Below are 16,780 nucleotides of genomic sequence, written 5' to 3'. Positions count from 1 at the left end.
CCTGGAATTTACCCAAACTCATGTCCATTGCATCAGTGATGCCATCCAACCATCTCATCCTGTGTCATCCCCTTCTCCTCCTGCCTTCAATCTTTCCCAGCATCAGGGTCTTTTCCAGTGAGAGAGTTCTTCACACCAGGTGACCAAAGTATTGGAGTTTCAGCTTCAGGATCACTCCTTCCAATGAATATTCAGGACTGATTTCTTTTAGGATTGACTGGGTTGACCTCCATGCAGTCCAAGGGACTCTCAGGAGTCTTCTCCAACACCACAGTTCAAAAGCATCAATTCTTTGGCACTCAGCTTTCTTTATAGTCCAACTCTTACATCCACACATGACTACTGGAAAAACCATAGCTTTGACTAAACAGACCTTACCAAAGTAATGTCTCTGAGTTTTAATATGTATGCTGTCTAGGCTGGTCGTAGCTTCTCTTCCAAGGAGCAAGAGTCTCATAATTTCATGGTTGCAGTCATCATCGGCAGTGATTTTGGAGCCCAAGAAAATAAAGTCTATCACTGTTTCCATTGTTTTCCCATCTATTTGCCATGAAGTGATGGGACCAGATGCCACAATCTTAGTTTTTTGAATGTTGAGTTTTAAGTCAGCTTTTTCACTCTCCTCTTTCACTTTTATCAAGAGACTCTTCAGTTCCTCTTCACTTTCTGCCATAAGGGTGGTATCATCTGCATATCTGAGGTTATTGATATTTTTCCCGGTAGTCTTAATTCCAGCTTGTTCTTCATGCAGCCCAGCATTTAGCATGATGTACTCTGCATATAAGTTAAACAAGCAGAAACCATATACAGACTATATATAGAAAAAATATATATTCTATATACCCATATACAGAAAATAAACCAAAGAACCCATTTACAGAATATATGTTTAAAAAACACCTTACAACTCAAGACAAAAATAATCCAATTTAAAAAAAGGGAAAAATAATGGATTAAAACTTGAACACAAGATCTGGGAAACTTTAAAACTCACAGAACAAAACATAGGTAGTAAGCTCCTTAACATGAGTCTTGGCAATAACTTTTTGAGTTTGACACCAAAAGCAAAGGTATCAAGAGCAAAAATAAATAACGGAGGCTACATCAAACTTAAAGGCTTCTGCACAGCAAAGAAAAGCAGGAAATTGAAAAGGCAATCTACTAAATGGGAGAAAATATTTCCAAATCATATATCTGATAAGGGGTTAATATTCAAAATATATGAACTCATATAACTCAACAGCAAAAAAAAAAAAAAAAAGGCAACCCAGTTAAAAAATGGGCAAAAGATCTAAATAGATATTTTTCCAAAAAAGATATACAGATGGCCAACAGACCATGAAAAAGTGCTCAATATCATCAGTTATCAGGGAAATGAAAATCAAAAGCACAATGAGAGATCACCTCACACCTGTCAGAATGGCTGTCACCAAAAAGACAAGAAATAACGAGTGTTGGCAAGGATGTGAAGAAAGGGAATTCTTGTGCACCGTTGATGGGAATATAAACTAGGGTAGCCACTGTGGAAAAAAGTATGCAAGTGCCTCAAAATGTTAAAAATAAAACTACCATATCATCTAGCCATTCCACTTCTGGCTATTTATCTGAAGAAAGTGAAAACACTCATTTGAAAAGATATATTCACCCCCTGTTCACTGCAGCACTGTTTAGACTAAGAGTCAAGACACGGATGAATGGATAAAGAAAATGTCACATATATATTTAAATTTTAAAATGGGATATTATTTAGCCATGAAAACAAAGAAACCTGGCCATGTGTGACAATATGGGTGGACCCTAAGGGCATTATGCTGCTGCTGCTAAGTCGCTTCAGTCATGTCTGACTCTGTGTGACCCCATAGATGGCAGCCCACCAGACTTCCCCGCCCCTTGGATTCTCCAGGCAAGACACTGGCATGGGTTGCATTTCCTTTTCCAATGCATGAAAGTGAAAAGTGAACGTGAAGTAGCTCAGTTGTGCCCGACTCTTAGCGACCCCATGGACTGCAGACTGCCAGGCTCCTCTGTCCATGGATTTTCCAGCCAAGAGTACTGGAGTGGGGTGCCATTGCCTTCTCTGAAGTAAAATAAGTCAGACAGAGAAAGCCAAACACTGTATAATCTCACTTATATGTGGAATCTTAAACAAACCAAGCTCATAAATACAGAGAACCAGTTGGGTGATCACCAGAAGCAGGGGTTGGAGGGGTGGTATAGGGTTGCACAAAATGGGTGAAGGGGATCCAAAGGTACAAACTTCCAGTTATAAAATAAATAAGTCATGGGGATATAATTTACAGTGTGGTGACTATAGTTAATAATACTGGACTGCATGTTTGGAGGGCTTCCCTGGTAGCTCAGACGGTAAAGTGTCTGCCTGCAATGTGGGAGACCTGGGTTCGATCCCCAGGTTGGGAAGATCCCCTGGAGAAGGAAATGGCAACCCACTCCAGTATTCTTGCCTGCAAAATTCCATTGTTGGAGGAGCCTGGTAGGCTACAGCCCATGGGATCGCAAAGAGTTGGACACGACTGAGCAACTTCACTGGCATTATTTGGAAGTTGCTAAGAGAGTAAATCTTAAAAGTCCTCATCACAAGAAAACAACTTTTTAATTACAGTGACGGATGTTAACTAGCCATATTGTGGTGATCATTCTGCAATATATACATATATCAAGTCATTATTTTACACCTGAAATTAATATGTTATATGTCAACTATACATCAAAAACTGGGTAAAAGATTTGAACAGATATTTAACAAATATATGACTGGCCAACAAGCACACTAGTCATCAGGGAAATTCAAATTAAAGCCACAAGTAGATAACAGATACAATTTAAAAAATTGAGCACAACAAAGATGATGAGTTTATGGAGAAATCAGAACAATTACGTATTCCTGGTGGGAGCATAAAAGGACATAATCACTTCTGAAAACTATTAGGCAGTTTCCTACTGCAAGAAATTTCACGTCTAAGTACATACACAATAGAAATAAGGATAATGTTACTAAAAGACTAGTGTCACTATTTGTAACAGTCAACAACTGGAAACAACTCAAATGACTAGTATCAGTAAAATGGATAATGTATATTCCTATAATGGAATATTCTATGAGAACGACCAAATTGTTACAGAAGAATTTCAAATAGTGCTCAGGAAAAGCAGCCAGACACAAAAGAAAGCTGATTATTCCTTTTATATACAAGTTCAAAATAAAAAAACTATCAACCCACTCCAGTACTCTTGCCTGACAAATCCCCTGGACGGAGGAGCCTGCTAGGCTGCAGTCTGTGGGGTCGCAAAGGGTCAGACACACGACTGAGCAACTTCACTTTCACTTTTCACTTTCATGCATTGGAGAAGGAAATGGCAACCCACTCCAGTGTTCTTGCCTGGAGAATCCCAGGGACAGGGGAGCCTGGTAGGCTGCCATCTCTGGGGCCGCACAGAGTAGGACACGACTGAAGCGACTTAGCAGCAGCAGCAGCATGATAAAAGGTGAAACAATAATTAGATGGTAAATACTGGACTGGGTTACAAGGGGAGACCTCTCTGGTTCTAGTAATGCTCCATTTATATTTTGGGGTGTAGTTATGTGTTTTTATTACTGAAAATCCACCAAGCAATATATTTATGATTTTTCACACTTTTCTGTATGCATGCTATATTTTAATAAAAATTTATCTTAAAAAACTAGAGAGGAAAGACATATCACCTACAAAGGGCCAAGAATTAGATGACTAATTTCTTTACTGCAAAAACAGGAGCTAGAAGACAGGATAATAGTATCCTAAATATATCAAAAAACACATCTCAGCCTAGAATTCTAAAACAAAGCGTTTTTTTTATGAAGACAAAACATAGATATTTTCAGACCAAGAAAACATCACTTACCACTAAATAGACCTTTATTCAGGTAAATTTTAGAAGACAAATTTCAGGCAAAAATAAAATTAAGATGGAAGGGCTGCAATGTGAAGGGGAATGATGAGCAGATATACTGATAAAAATGTGGGCAAATCTAAATAAAATACTGATTGTACAACACTGGTACAAAAATGTTTAATAAGAGAAAAACTGAATGGGACCAACATAAAATTCAGTATATTTTCAATATATTAAAGTTTCAAGTTCAAACATGTTCAAAATTAGACTATTCTAAGTTCCCGACAGGGGATGAGATGGCTGAATGGCATTACCGACTTGATGGACATAAGTTTGAGTGAACTCCGGGAGCTGGTGATGGACAGGGAGGCCTGGTGTGCTGCGATTCATGGGGTCGCAAAGAGTCAGACACGACTGAGCAACTGAACTGAACTGAAGTTCCTTGTGTTATTCATGAGGAAAGTAAAAATACTGCTTACTTTTAAACCTTACATGTATGTTTTAAAAGCTAGAATAATAATTGAGAGACTAGACAAAGGCATATAAATTCCCAAAAAATAGATGAACAAAATGGAGAAAAGTAGCAAAACTAAGTAAGAAAATCCCTTCAACCCAAAAGGTGACAAAAAGGTATAAAAGGGATACAAACAGTAAGATGAACCTAAAATTGTAAAAATATATTCACAATGAATGAAATGGATAATTACATTGATATCATAACTAGAAAATCAGAATAAATGTTAAACAAACATATAATCTGTTAGCAAGAGTTACACTTATATACAAAGTTGAAAGTCAGGAGATGGGAAAGGAAACAGTAACACTTGTAGGAGAAATTATATGTCTAGGATTTGCTTTGGAGAAGGCAATGGCACCCCACTCCGGTACTCTTGCCTGGCAAATCCCATGGACGGAGGAGCTTGGAAGGCTGCAGTCCATGGGTTCGAACAGAGTCGGACACGACTGCGAGACTTCACTTTCACTTTTCACTTTCATGCACTGGAGAAGGAAATGGCAACCCACTCCAGTGTTCTTGCCTGGAGAATCCCAGGGACGGGGGAGCCTGGTGGGCTGCCGTCTGGGGTCACACAGAGTCGGACACGACTGAAGCGACTTAGCAGCAGCAGCAGCAGGATTTGCTTTAAAATATTTCCCCCCAAAGAAATAAACTGGGGAGTGAGAATAAATGAGACAAGAAGGCCATATTGATAATTGTTGAAGACAGGTGATGGACATATTGGAATTTATTACACACTTCCAACTCTGCATATGATAAAATTGCTTTCCAAATAACAAACAAGTTTAAAAAGACAGAAAGATATCTGGGGCAAGTACTAACACAAAGTGACTTGGTTTAGCTAAATGAGTATCAGGTAAAAGCAATGCTAGAAAGACATCACACATAAATCCATTCACCTAAAAGAAAAAAAAATAAACTGCCGGGGTCCAGCCCTGGTGGATCCAGGGAATTCGAAGGGGAGACGGAGTCGGCGATCAGGATACCATAGAATTAAAGATACAAAGAGTGGTTAAATAGAGATAGCTCCGCGAAGAAATTCAGTGAAGAAAAGAGGCTGAATAACTTGGTTTACGTGGAAAACCAGTAAAATTCCAAGACAAGGAATTTGCGCCACCTACGTAGGCCACAGGCGCCCTCCCGTTCTCCCAAGGAGAGGAGACACTAAGGCCTCCCCGGTCACATCTTAGAAGCCCAGGCAAAATTAGCAGGCTTGGCGAGCTTCCACGCTCCAGATGGGAATTCAGCCAGAAGGTGAGAGAAAGAACGACATGGGGAGACCAAGCTTCGGTGAGCAAGGCCCATACTTTATTTTCCAAAGTAGTTTTTATACCTTAAGTTGTGCATAGAGGATAATGGGGGAAGGGGTAGAGTCATGCAAGGTCAGCAGTCCTTGATCCTTATCAAAGCCAGGCTTTTTTCCTGCAAACTTATCATATGCAAAAGTTTAGGTGATTTACATCATCTTCTGGCCAGGAGGCCTATTAACATTTTATGACCCTTTCTTCAGAAAACTTATTTTTCTCTAAAGGTGATTGTTCTAAAGTCAGGCACCACCCTCCAAAAGCATTAAAGTTGCATTCCTATAGGGCAAAGGTGTGGTGGGCTATAACAAGAAAAGAACTAACTCAAGGGTCCAAGGTTACAAACATTAAAGCTACTACGTACATTCCTATACACCAATTATATTAATCAATACACTCCCAGGGACACAGCAGGTAAGGGATATGGAAACTTAGCAGCAAACATGGGCCCAATAAATGAAAACCCTTCACCAATATAATTTCTAATCAACCCACTATACTATACTAATAATCTTCTAACTGCTCAAAGGAATCTGTATTTAGAAAGTTTAGAACATCTCGTGCCTCTCACAGTTGGGAGGCTGTGAACAATCACATGTGGCCGAAGAACCTGTTCAGGCAGGCTAGAGAACTTCCAAAGGAGTTTGTGAACTAAAACACTCTTGTCACGCCCAGGAACTTTATTAACTGGAGCTCTAAGTTAGCTCCTTCTCCGAGAGAGGTGGTGGGGGACAGCCCCCCGTAAAGTCAGAGGTGTAGGTGAGAGCACAAAGCAGTAAAGTAGGCAGACTCTGGTTTTGGCGGTAGATGCTCAAGAATTTCCAGGGGGACTCCTGAGGCTTGATCAAGCCTTTGCGTATGGCGAGCCTCCTTCCTCATGACCTTTGCCACAGGCGGAGTTCTTTACACTGGCTCCCGGAAATAAACTTTTCAAGCTACTGTTTTAAGTATCATTTGCCCCTCTTTGTAAAGTATTATCTGAACCTCAAGATACTACCAGTCATCTTGTTAAGCCACATCCTGCTATAAAGTATGAAATGGGAAAAATCAAACATCTACATCAACAATAACAAACATTTCTTTCAATAAGTGATGCTAAATTATTTACTATCCACGTAGGGGGAATGGATCATACCACCTTACACCGTACAGGAAAGCTATGCCCAGGTGGATTAAAGGCCCAAATGTGAAACTTAAAAACTTTAGAGTGTCTTTATCACCTCTAGGATTTTCATAGTTCAGTTTAGTCACTCAGTCATGTCTGACTCTTTGCAAGCCCAAGGACTGCAGCACACCAGGCTTCCCTGTCCATCACCAACTCCTGGAGCTTGCTTAAACTCATGTCCATTGAGTAGGTGATGCCATCCAGCCATCTCCTCCTCTGTTCTCCCCTTCTCCCCTCATTCTTTCCCAGCATTAGGGTCTTTTCCAATGAGTCAGCTCTTCACACATCAGGTGGCCAGAGTATTGGAGTTTCAGCTTCAGCATCAGTCCTTCCAATGAATATTCAGGGCTGATTTCCTTTAGGATGGACTGGTTTGATCTCCTTGCAGTCCAAGGGACTCTCAAGAGTCTTCTCCAACACCACAGCTCAAAAGCATCAATTCTTTGGTGCTCAGATGTCTTTATAGTCCAACTCTTACATCCATACAGGATTTTCATAAGTAGACACCAAAAGTCAATGCCGGGCTTCAAAGGACAGGCTGACTCCCTTGTTAGGGGTTAACACACCTGGTGACTTGAAGTTGAAACCAATGCTCATTGACAATTTCAAAAATCCTAGGACTGTTAAAAATTATGCTAAATCAACTTTGCCTGTGCTCTACTAATGGAGCAGCAACACCTGGATGACAGGACATCTGTTTACAATATGGTTTACTGAGACCTAGTGCTCAAAAAAAAAAAAAAAAGGTTCCTTTCAAAGTACTACTGCTCACTGACAATGAATCTGGTCCTCAAGAGCTCTGAAGATGTACAGCAAGATTAATGTTGCCTTCATGCCTACTAACATAACATCCACTCTACAGCCCATGGATCAAGGAATCAATTTTCAAGTATTACTATTTAAGAAATACAGTTAAGTCTATACCTGCCTTAAGATTCACCATCTAGATGCCTCTAAGAATATCTGTGATTCAGGGAAAGAGGTCAAAACATCATTAACAGGGGCTTAGAAGAAGTTGATTCCAGACTTCATGGATGATTTTTGAGGGGTTTAAGACTTCCATTGGAGGAAGTTACTGCAGAGGTGGCAGAAATAGTAAGAAAACTAGAAGTGGAGCCTGAAGATGTGATTAAATTGCTGCAATCTCATGACAAAACTCTGAGGAGGAGTTTCTTCCTATGGATGAACAAAGAAAGTAGTTTTTTGAGATAGGATCTACACCTGGTACGGAGAAGGCAGTGGTACCCTACTCCAGTACTCTTGCCTGGAAAATCCCATGGACGGAGGAGCCTGGTGGGCTGCAGTCTATGGGGTTGCTAAGAGTCGGACACGACTGAGCAACTTCACTTTCACTTTTCACTTTCATGCATTGGAGAAGGAAATGGCAACCCACGCCAGTGTTCTTGCCTGGAGAATCCCAGGGACGGAGGAGCCTGGTGGGCTGCCATCTATGGGGTCACACAGAGTCGGACACAACTGAAGTGACTTAGCAGCAGCAGCTTAGCAGCTACACCTGGTAAATATGTTGTGAAGATTACTGAAGAGACAACAAAAGATTTAGAACAGTACATAAATTTAATTGATAAAGCAGTAGCCGGGTTTGAGAAGATGACTCCAATTTTGAAAGAAGTTCTCCTTTGGGTAAAATGCTACCAAACAGCATTGCATGCTACCGAGAAATCATTTGTGAAAGGAAGAGTCAACTGATGTGTCAAACTTCATTGCTGTTTTAGGGTGCCACAAGCCACCCTAGCCTTCGATAACCACCACCCTGATCGGTCAACAGTCATCAACATTGAGGCAAGATCCTCCACCAGCAAAAAGATTAAAACTTGAGACTTCCTTGGTGGTGCAGTGGTTAAGAATTCATCCTGCAATACAGGGGGCTGGTCAGGGGACTAAGATTCCACAGGCCATGGGGCAACTAAGCCTGCTCGCTGCAACCAGTGATCCCGCATGTTGCAAGGAAGACAGGACCCAGCCAAAAAAACTCAATGAAGGCTCAGAAGATGGCTAGCATTTTTTAGCAATAAAGTATTTTTTAACTAAGGTATGTACATGTTTTAAGACATAATGTTATTGCACACTTAATAGACTATCATATAGTATATAACTTTTAAATAGGCTGGGAAACCAAAAAACTCACGACTTATTTTGACATTCACTTTATACTGAGGTGGTTGGGAATCAAATCTGCATTATCTCAGAGGTATGCCTGTATTCTCAACAACCAAAAGGTGAAAGCAACCCACTGTCCATCAACAGATGAATGAATAACGAAAACGTAGTATACCCATACAATGAAATATCATTCAGCCTTAAAAACGGAAGGAGATTCTGACACAGACTACAATATGCTAAGTGAAATAAGAAGCCAGTTACAAAAAGACAAATACCGAATGATTCCACTTATATTCATAGTAGTCAAAATCATACAGACAGAAAGTAGAATGGTGCTTGCCAGGGGAGGGGAGAAGGGGAGTGGAGAGTTACTGCCTAATAGGCAGAGTTTTAGTTTTACAAAATAAGAAGAGCTATGAAGATGGACTCAAAACATTATGAAATTAAAAATAGTTAAGATAATCAGTTATGTACATTTCACAATAAAAAAAGGAAAAGGCCTTATAATAAAATAAAGGATATTAAAAAAAGGAAAAGGATCAGACCTAAATGTAAAAAGGTAAAACTTTAAAACTTCTAGAAGAAAACACAAAATAAGATCTCTGTGACTTTGAGGTAGGTAGAGATTTCTTAGGTAGGACACAAAAAGCACAAAACATTAAAGGAAAAAATCAGACTTCCTTAGAATTTAAAATTTGTTTGAAATATACCATGAAGAAAATGAAAAGCCAAGCTGCCACAAGTATTCACAACAAATACGTCTAAGAAAGAGCTTGTATCTAGCATAAAGAACTGTTATGACTCAGTAATAAAAAGAAAATCAATTTTAAAATGGGTAAAATATTTAAACAGTCACTTCACAAAAGATATACAAACGACTGATAAATACAAGAAAAAGTACTCAACATCATTAGTCTTCAAAGGACTGCAAATTAAACTGCAACTAGACACCACAACATATCCACTAGAATGGCTAACAAGTGCGGAAAGGGCTGTGAATAACTGAACTCTCATACATTGCTGGTGGGGATGTAAAACAGCAAGTGTGTTATTCACTCAATTGTGTCCGCTCTTTGCAACTGCATGGACTGTAGCCCGCCAGGCTCTTTTGTCCATGAAATTCTCCAGGCAAGAATTCTGGAGTGGGTGGTCATTTCCTTCTTCAGGGGATTTTCTCAACCCAGGGATCAAACCTGGGTCTCCTGCATTGCAGGCAGATGTTTTACTGTGTGAGCACAACCACTTCACAAATCTACTGGCAGTCTGTCCCAGAGCTAAATGTCCACTTCCTTTATGATTCAAGGGAAATTTTCCCAAGATAAATGAAAACATATCTGCAGAAAGACTTTTGTAAAAATATTCATTGGAGCTTTATTTATAATGGCCAAACCCTGGGAAGAACTCAAATGTTCACCAAGCAAATGGTAAACAAAGTCTGATATATCCACACAAAGGAATATCACTCAGCAATGAAAAGAACTGAACTATATACAACATTAATGAATCTCAAAAACCCTGAGTGTAAAAAGCCAGAAACAAATAAGGCTATAGCACAGTCATCCCTCAGTATCCATGGGGAACTGGTTCCAGGACCAGCTATGAGTAACAAAATCCAAGGACGCTCAAATCCTACCAATGGCCCTCCATATCTGAAGTTCCACATCTGTGTCTTCAACCGAGGATTGTGCAGTACTGCATTTACTACTGAAAGAAATGTTTATAAATGGACCCGAAGATTAAACATGTGTTGTTCAAGGGTCAACTGTATATCAATGATATGAAAACTCTAGAAACACTTAGCACCTGGCATATAATACCAACCTCAAAAATGTTACTGTGACCAAGTTTTCTTAAAGACAAATCACTCTGCACACGAGTCACTATAAACCCGTGGCTCTCCACCGGGGGCAATTCTGCCGCACAGGGGACACTGGGCAATGTCTGGACTGTCACGACTGGAGCTGTGCTACTGGCCTCTAACGGACAGACGTCAGTGATGTTGTGGAACATGCTACAACGCACAGAACAGTCACCACAACAAAACTAACAGGAACATGAGCAAAGGTTAAGAACATGGCCAGTCAACATGAAAAGATCCTCTTCCCGTAGAAAAATGCAAAGTGACCAAGATAGCATTTTAAAACCAATAAAATGGTAAAAAATGAAAAACTCTGACAATACCAAATGCTGGTGCAACAGAGAACAGAAATGCATACTACTATAAACTGCAGGTGAAAAGGTGCACAACCACGTGTCGCTACACACACTAATTTTGTTGTTCAGCTGATAAGTTGTGTCTGACTCTTGTGTGACCCCATGGGCTGTAGCCCACTTCTCTGTCCATGGGCTTCTCCAAGCAAGAATACTGGAGTGGGTTGCCATTTCTTCCTTCCTCCAGGGGATCTTCCTGACCCAGGGATTGAACCCGAATCTCCTGCATTGCAGGTAGATTCTTTGCTTATAGCCACCAGGAATGTACATCCACATATATGCGTTCCAATTCATGCATTAGGATGAATAGTGATGAATGACAGTAGTTACCCTAGGGATGGAGGGAGTGGGGAGGACTTATATCTTAATTTAAATGATGGACTTCCCCGGTGGTCCAGTGGTTAAGAAATCTGCATGCCAATGCAAGGAACACCAGCTACATCCCTGGTCCGGGAAGATCCCACATCAAGGGGCTACTAAGCCCGTACACCACAACTGCCGAGTCCATGAGCTTGTGCTCCCCAACAGGAGCAGACACCACAATGAGAAGCCCGTACACGGCAAGTAAGAGTAGCCCCCAGTCGCTGCAACAAAAGAAAGCCCCAGTGCAGCAAGGAAGACGCAGCACAGCCAAAAAAAAAAAAGTTCTAGAAAAGAGGTTCTTACCTTAAAAAAAAAAAAAAAAATTACTGTTCTGCTCTCTGAAAGCTGTAGGTTTTAAAATAATTCCTGCGGCTTCCCTGGTGGCTCAGGGGTGAAGAATTCACCCGCCAATGCAGGAGACGTGGGTTTGATCCCTGGTCGGAAAAGATCTCACACACCGTGGAGCAGCTAAACTCATGCGCCTCAACTACTGAGCCTGAGCTCCAACAGCAATAAGAGAAACCTTTGCAACAAGGAGCCTGCACACTGCAGCTAGACAGGAGCTCCCGCTCACGGCAACCAGAGAAAGCCCACGCACAGCAACGAAGACCTGCACAACCAAAAACTTTAAATGATTCCCATTCACTGAAACCCTAATACATATCAGGTAATGTGTAAGATACACTTCATATCTGATATTCCTCGCAACAAATCTAGGTTGTAGATATCAGTAGCTCCTTTTTTTAAAATAGATGAATAAACTGCATCTGAAATTAAATGATTTACTCAGGGTATAAATAGTCAGCTAGTGGCAGAGCCAGGATTCAGGCCAAGGGCTTTCCACTGCAAGGCCCAATCCTGTCTCTTCCACAGCAGTACAATGTTACGACCTACGTGCTAATGTTTGACAATATTAAAGCGTTCTTGGAAATAACTCTTTAATAACAATATCTCAATCAAGATAATTCTAGAATGGGGAGACGATAAAGAAAAGAGGATGGCAAAATGCAGAGTAAGAAAAGCAAATAAAAGCTATGGACGGCACCCCTAGAAAAATGTACACAGACATGAAATATACACAATCTCACTGGTTCACAAATTTCCTGGGAGCAAACACTAAAAAGCTTTTGGAATCCAGGTTAAAAACTTCTCTTTAGGGGCAAAACCAGGCCACATTCACTTATAATATCTGAAGGACCATCCAAATTTCTTTGACCCGAGTTGCACCTTATTAACTAGCACATAAATGGTCCAAACATTGCTATAATCAGAAACCTTTTGGCTTGCCTCAGTAAAATCTACCACCATTCTAACTATAATGAGCTCTTTGTTCCAGAACATTTACAAGAGAAGTAATGCAGCTGGTGGTTACAGGAGGCTTCCAGAATTAAATTCAGACATCTTGTGTGTAAAGGTTACCTTTGTTGAAGGATGAAAGTTAGAACAAAGATCAACAGACATTAGGCTTAAAGGAGGAGGACCTTTTATAGAACCAGAAATAATTACGAATAAGTTACATCCCACTGTGGGTTCATATTTGCAAAAATGTACCAGATGCAACATCTTTAGTTTTTTTTTTTAGTTTTAAAACAAGAAAATGCCACACAGCCCATTAGCTTATTTTTTCCCCATGTAACAGTCTTTTTCTTTATATTTCCTTCTTTCTCATTTTAGGCGATGGTTCGTCTTTCCTGCTCTCTTCAATATTTCCTCATTCTGCCATTTTAATCTCTTTAGCAGATGTAATGTACAGATATTTAGTTACACAGATTTCATGTTTTCTATCAAACTAGTTAATTTTGGATTAGCATGTTGTTTCCCTCAATACATACATCTAAACTGGTTGATTTCTTTATCTTGTGCTTTTCAATTAAGTGTTTTACCATGACTCCTCCATTGTGGAAAGAGACAGCGTCAATACTGTATACTAGTTCAGAGTTATGCTCCACCCAGCACACACTCTTTTATTTTACAACCATACAGTGTGGGGGAGGCAGAGTAATCAAGGGAAGTACTCTCAGAAGGCAACAGTTGAGCCTCATGTTACAAACAGCCCAGCCTGTGAAGATGAGGGAGGAGTCCCAATTAGAGGAAAACAGACTATGAAGCTGAAATTCACTTAGAGTAGTTAGTTGCACAATGCTATGAAAACCCCGATGAACCTTGTGACTGATCCAATATTATCTCCTTGGACCTTAAAATGCACCTCCTAGTGCTCTTGTTCAGCACTACCGTATTCAAATGGTAGACTGTCTATTCTCACCCTTAAGTATCACCTATAACTGAGAACAATGATTTGTCTTAAATATTGCCTACATGCCTCAACTTTTCATTTTTATTTAGAAAAAAGTCAGTGTACTGGAAAGAGATTTTGAAAATTTTAAAACCTAGATTTGAAACTTGGCTCTGTAAACAAGCTAGTTGAGTGACTTTTGCCCAAGTCACTTAACTTGGCTTGCGGAACACTTTTTTTTCCTTTTAAAAGCGTGCTAAAACACCTATCTCCTAATGTTGTTCTAAGGATGAAATGAGACAAACATTTCCATTACCTAACACAGTACTTGGCATATAACAGAGGCCTGATCAGTAGAAGTAACTGCCACTTTCTAAGCTCCCCCAAAGTAACAGCACGTGTTTCCCTGAATCCTCATCATCACAATAACTAGCACAATGCTTCACACATCACAGAAACCCAGGCAATCCCAGGGACTACCATAGGGGGCAGTTTCCAACTTTAGACAAATATTTCACTACTATTACTTTTCTTGGAGGCAGTCCTAACTTCACTGGGTGTACTTTATATAGGTTTATATATAAGTGTTTTATTACTCTTTTAATATTCTCTTAATAACCTTTCAACAGCTTCCAATGGTTCTTAGAATACAAGGTAAACTCTTTACGATCTATTTAGTCCCAGCTTCTGTCCCCTCCCCTTACTTAAGACCTTCTAGCCACACCTGGCTTCCACCTGCTCCTCAACTACTACCCCTAAGCGAATTTCAGCCTTACGGTCTATTTTCCTCTAACTAGGACAGGATGCCTCCCGAACTTCACAGTTCAGTTCAGTCGCTCAGTCGCCTCCGGCTCTTTGCGACCTCATGGACTGCAGCATGCCAGGCCTCCCTCACCAACTCCTGGAGTTTACCCAAACTCACGACTATTGAGTCCATGATGCCATCCAACCATCTCATCCTCTGTCATCCCCTTCTCCTCCCACATTCAATCTTTCCCAGCATCAGGGTCTTTTCCAATGAGTCAGTTCTTTGCATCAGGAGGCCAAAGTATTGGACTTTCAGCTTCAACATCAGTCCTTCCAATGAATATTAAGGACTGGTTTTCTTTAGGATGGACTGGTTGGATCGCCTTGCTGGCCAAGGTACTCTCAAGAGTCTTCTCCAACGCCACAGTTCAAAAGCATCAATTCTTCGGTGCTCAGCTTTCTTTATGGTCCAACTCTCACAGGCACACATGACCACTGGAAAAACCATAGCCTTGACTAGACGGACCTTTGCTGGCAAAGTAATATGTCCGCTTTTTAATATGCTGTCTAGGTTGGTCATAACTTTTCTTCCAAAGAGTAAGAGTCTTTTAATTCCATGGCTGCAGTCACCATCTGCAGTGATTTTGGAGCCCCCCAAAATAAAGTCTGGGCTATTTATCACAACTGTGGCCTCCTGAGAGCCCTTCTTCCCTTGATTAGTCGGCCTCCCCCACCAGTCCGTGTTATCTTATTCCTGGACTAGTACTTTCCACGACGCCCAATTCTCTTGTTTCCAAGTGAGGGACAGGGATAGTATCTGTTTTGGTGGTTGCACCCAGGGCTTATACCTGTGCCTGGCACTGAGCACGCGAGTGACCCAGCTACAACTCCTCCTACGGCCACCTCCTGGCTCCCGGCTGGAGCCCGGGTCGTGTGGGGGCTTCATCGGGACCCGCTAGCGTCTCCTCACAACCGGCCCCGTTCCCGGGTCCTAAGGACGCGCACTCCCTTTCCCCGCGGGGAGCTGGGCGGGACGGTGGGACGCCCCCGCGGTCGGGCCACAGCCACGGCCGGAATTCTGGACCCAAGGGTAGGGGATGTGGACTTTGGGAACTCGTGCGGCCACAGCTGCCCGCAGCGCGCGTCTAGGTCTGTGGAACCGGCGCGCAAACCCCCCACCGGACCAACCCTTCTCAGACTCGAGTCTTTAACGCGGACTTCGCAACGGAGGCGTCCGTCAAGAAGGCGGCCTCCTTTCAAAAGCGGTGAGAAAGTTGAGCTCTTCTCACCAGAAAACGACTTCACGGAACGGACTCGGAAAACTCACCAGAGAGCGCAGGCTGCACTGACCTCCCCTCCCTCGATAGAACCAGACTGGAAACGCGAGCCGCCGCCTGGAGACAGGCCAACACGCGCTGAGCCCGCGCAGCCGCAGACGAACCTTCGCGCGCCCAGGGCGGGGCGCGGGACTGGGGCGGGGCCAGCTCCTCTCGCGCGCTGACGCGACGGGTCGCGGCGGAAGGGTGTGGACGCGCAGGCGCCGCGGCGGCTGGGACGGCAGGGGGCGGAGCCGCGCAGGCGCTTTGAGAGGCGGTAGCGGCGGCGGCAGCGGCGGCGGTGGTGGTAGAGGTAGAGGCGGCGGCAGCTGTGAACGGGTTCCGGAAAGATGGTGCTGATTAAAGAATTGTGAGTGGGACCCGTGGGCGTGAGCGAGGTTCCGGGGCGGCAGCGGTGGGGGATCCATTGACTGAGAAGTGGCAGAATATTCCTAAGAAGGAGCGAACCGCGGGGCCGGCCGCTCTCTGCGTGCGCCCCCTCCCGCCGGCAGGCGCCCCCGGCCCGCCTGAGGCCCCTCAGCGGTGCGCTGCCCGCTTCCCCCACCCCCAGCGCTGTTGCCGTGGTAACAGTGCCGCCCTCTCCCCCCCCCCCTCCCACCCCAGGGGCGGAGGAGGCAGGGTCCCGGCCCGAGCGCGTGGCTCCGGCGGGCGCGGCAGGGAGTTTCCGCTGGGACCCGCCTTCTCCCCAACCGCCCCCCCCACCCCAGTCTGAGACTGGGCCCACCCGCAGCCGAAGCCCGAGGGTGCGGGGGAGACGCGGTGGGTCTGTGATTTGTCATCCCCGGGGCGGAACTTGCCTGTAACCCGCGGGAGGTGGGCTTGCCAGCTAAAGGCTGCCCTGGTGGTCGGAGGCTCGAGGTGGGACGTAGGCGCCCCGAAGTTCCTGCAGGA

At 43.0% G+C, this 16,780-nt stretch overlaps 2 protein-coding genes across 16 annotated transcripts in view; one reads left to right on the top strand and one right to left on the bottom strand.

Moving 5' to 3' along the window:
- LOC109571023 (CREB-regulated transcription coactivator 1-like) overlaps positions 1–16,394 on the bottom strand; it is a 79,282-nt gene extending 62,888 nt beyond the window's left edge. For 11 of the 14 annotated variants that reach the window (XR_011561301.1, XR_002182581.2, XR_011561302.1 and 8 more), the window contains exon 1: positions 15,880–16,311. Coding sequence is in view for 2 of the 14 variants with exons in the window: in XM_070770182.1 (XP_070626283.1) it covers positions 15,880–16,296 (417 nt within the window). In the remaining 12 variants the exon portion in view is untranslated. Of the gene's footprint in view, positions 1–15,879 lie in introns of all 14 variants that reach the window. The other 3 variants (XR_011561309.1, XR_011561308.1, XM_070770183.1) reach the window with 3 other exon arrangements.
- Positions 16,118–16,780, top strand: part of PITPNB (phosphatidylinositol transfer protein beta) — a 61,293-nt gene continuing 60,630 nt past the window's right edge. For both annotated transcript variants that reach the window (XM_019977656.2, XM_019977657.2), the window contains exon 1: positions 16,118–16,238. In XM_019977656.2, coding sequence (XP_019833215.1) covers positions 16,219–16,238 — 20 coding nt within the window. In that variant the 5' untranslated portion in view covers positions 16,118–16,218. The remainder of the gene's footprint in view (positions 16,239–16,780) is intronic.

This window comes from Bos indicus, chromosome 17 (genome assembly GCF_029378745.1).
Source record: "Bos indicus isolate NIAB-ARS_2022 breed Sahiwal x Tharparkar chromosome 17, NIAB-ARS_B.indTharparkar_mat_pri_1.0, whole genome shotgun sequence".
Classification (NCBI taxonomy): domain Eukaryota; kingdom Metazoa; phylum Chordata; class Mammalia; order Artiodactyla; family Bovidae; genus Bos; species Bos indicus.
This window is presented reverse-complemented; position numbering and strand designations above follow the sequence as displayed.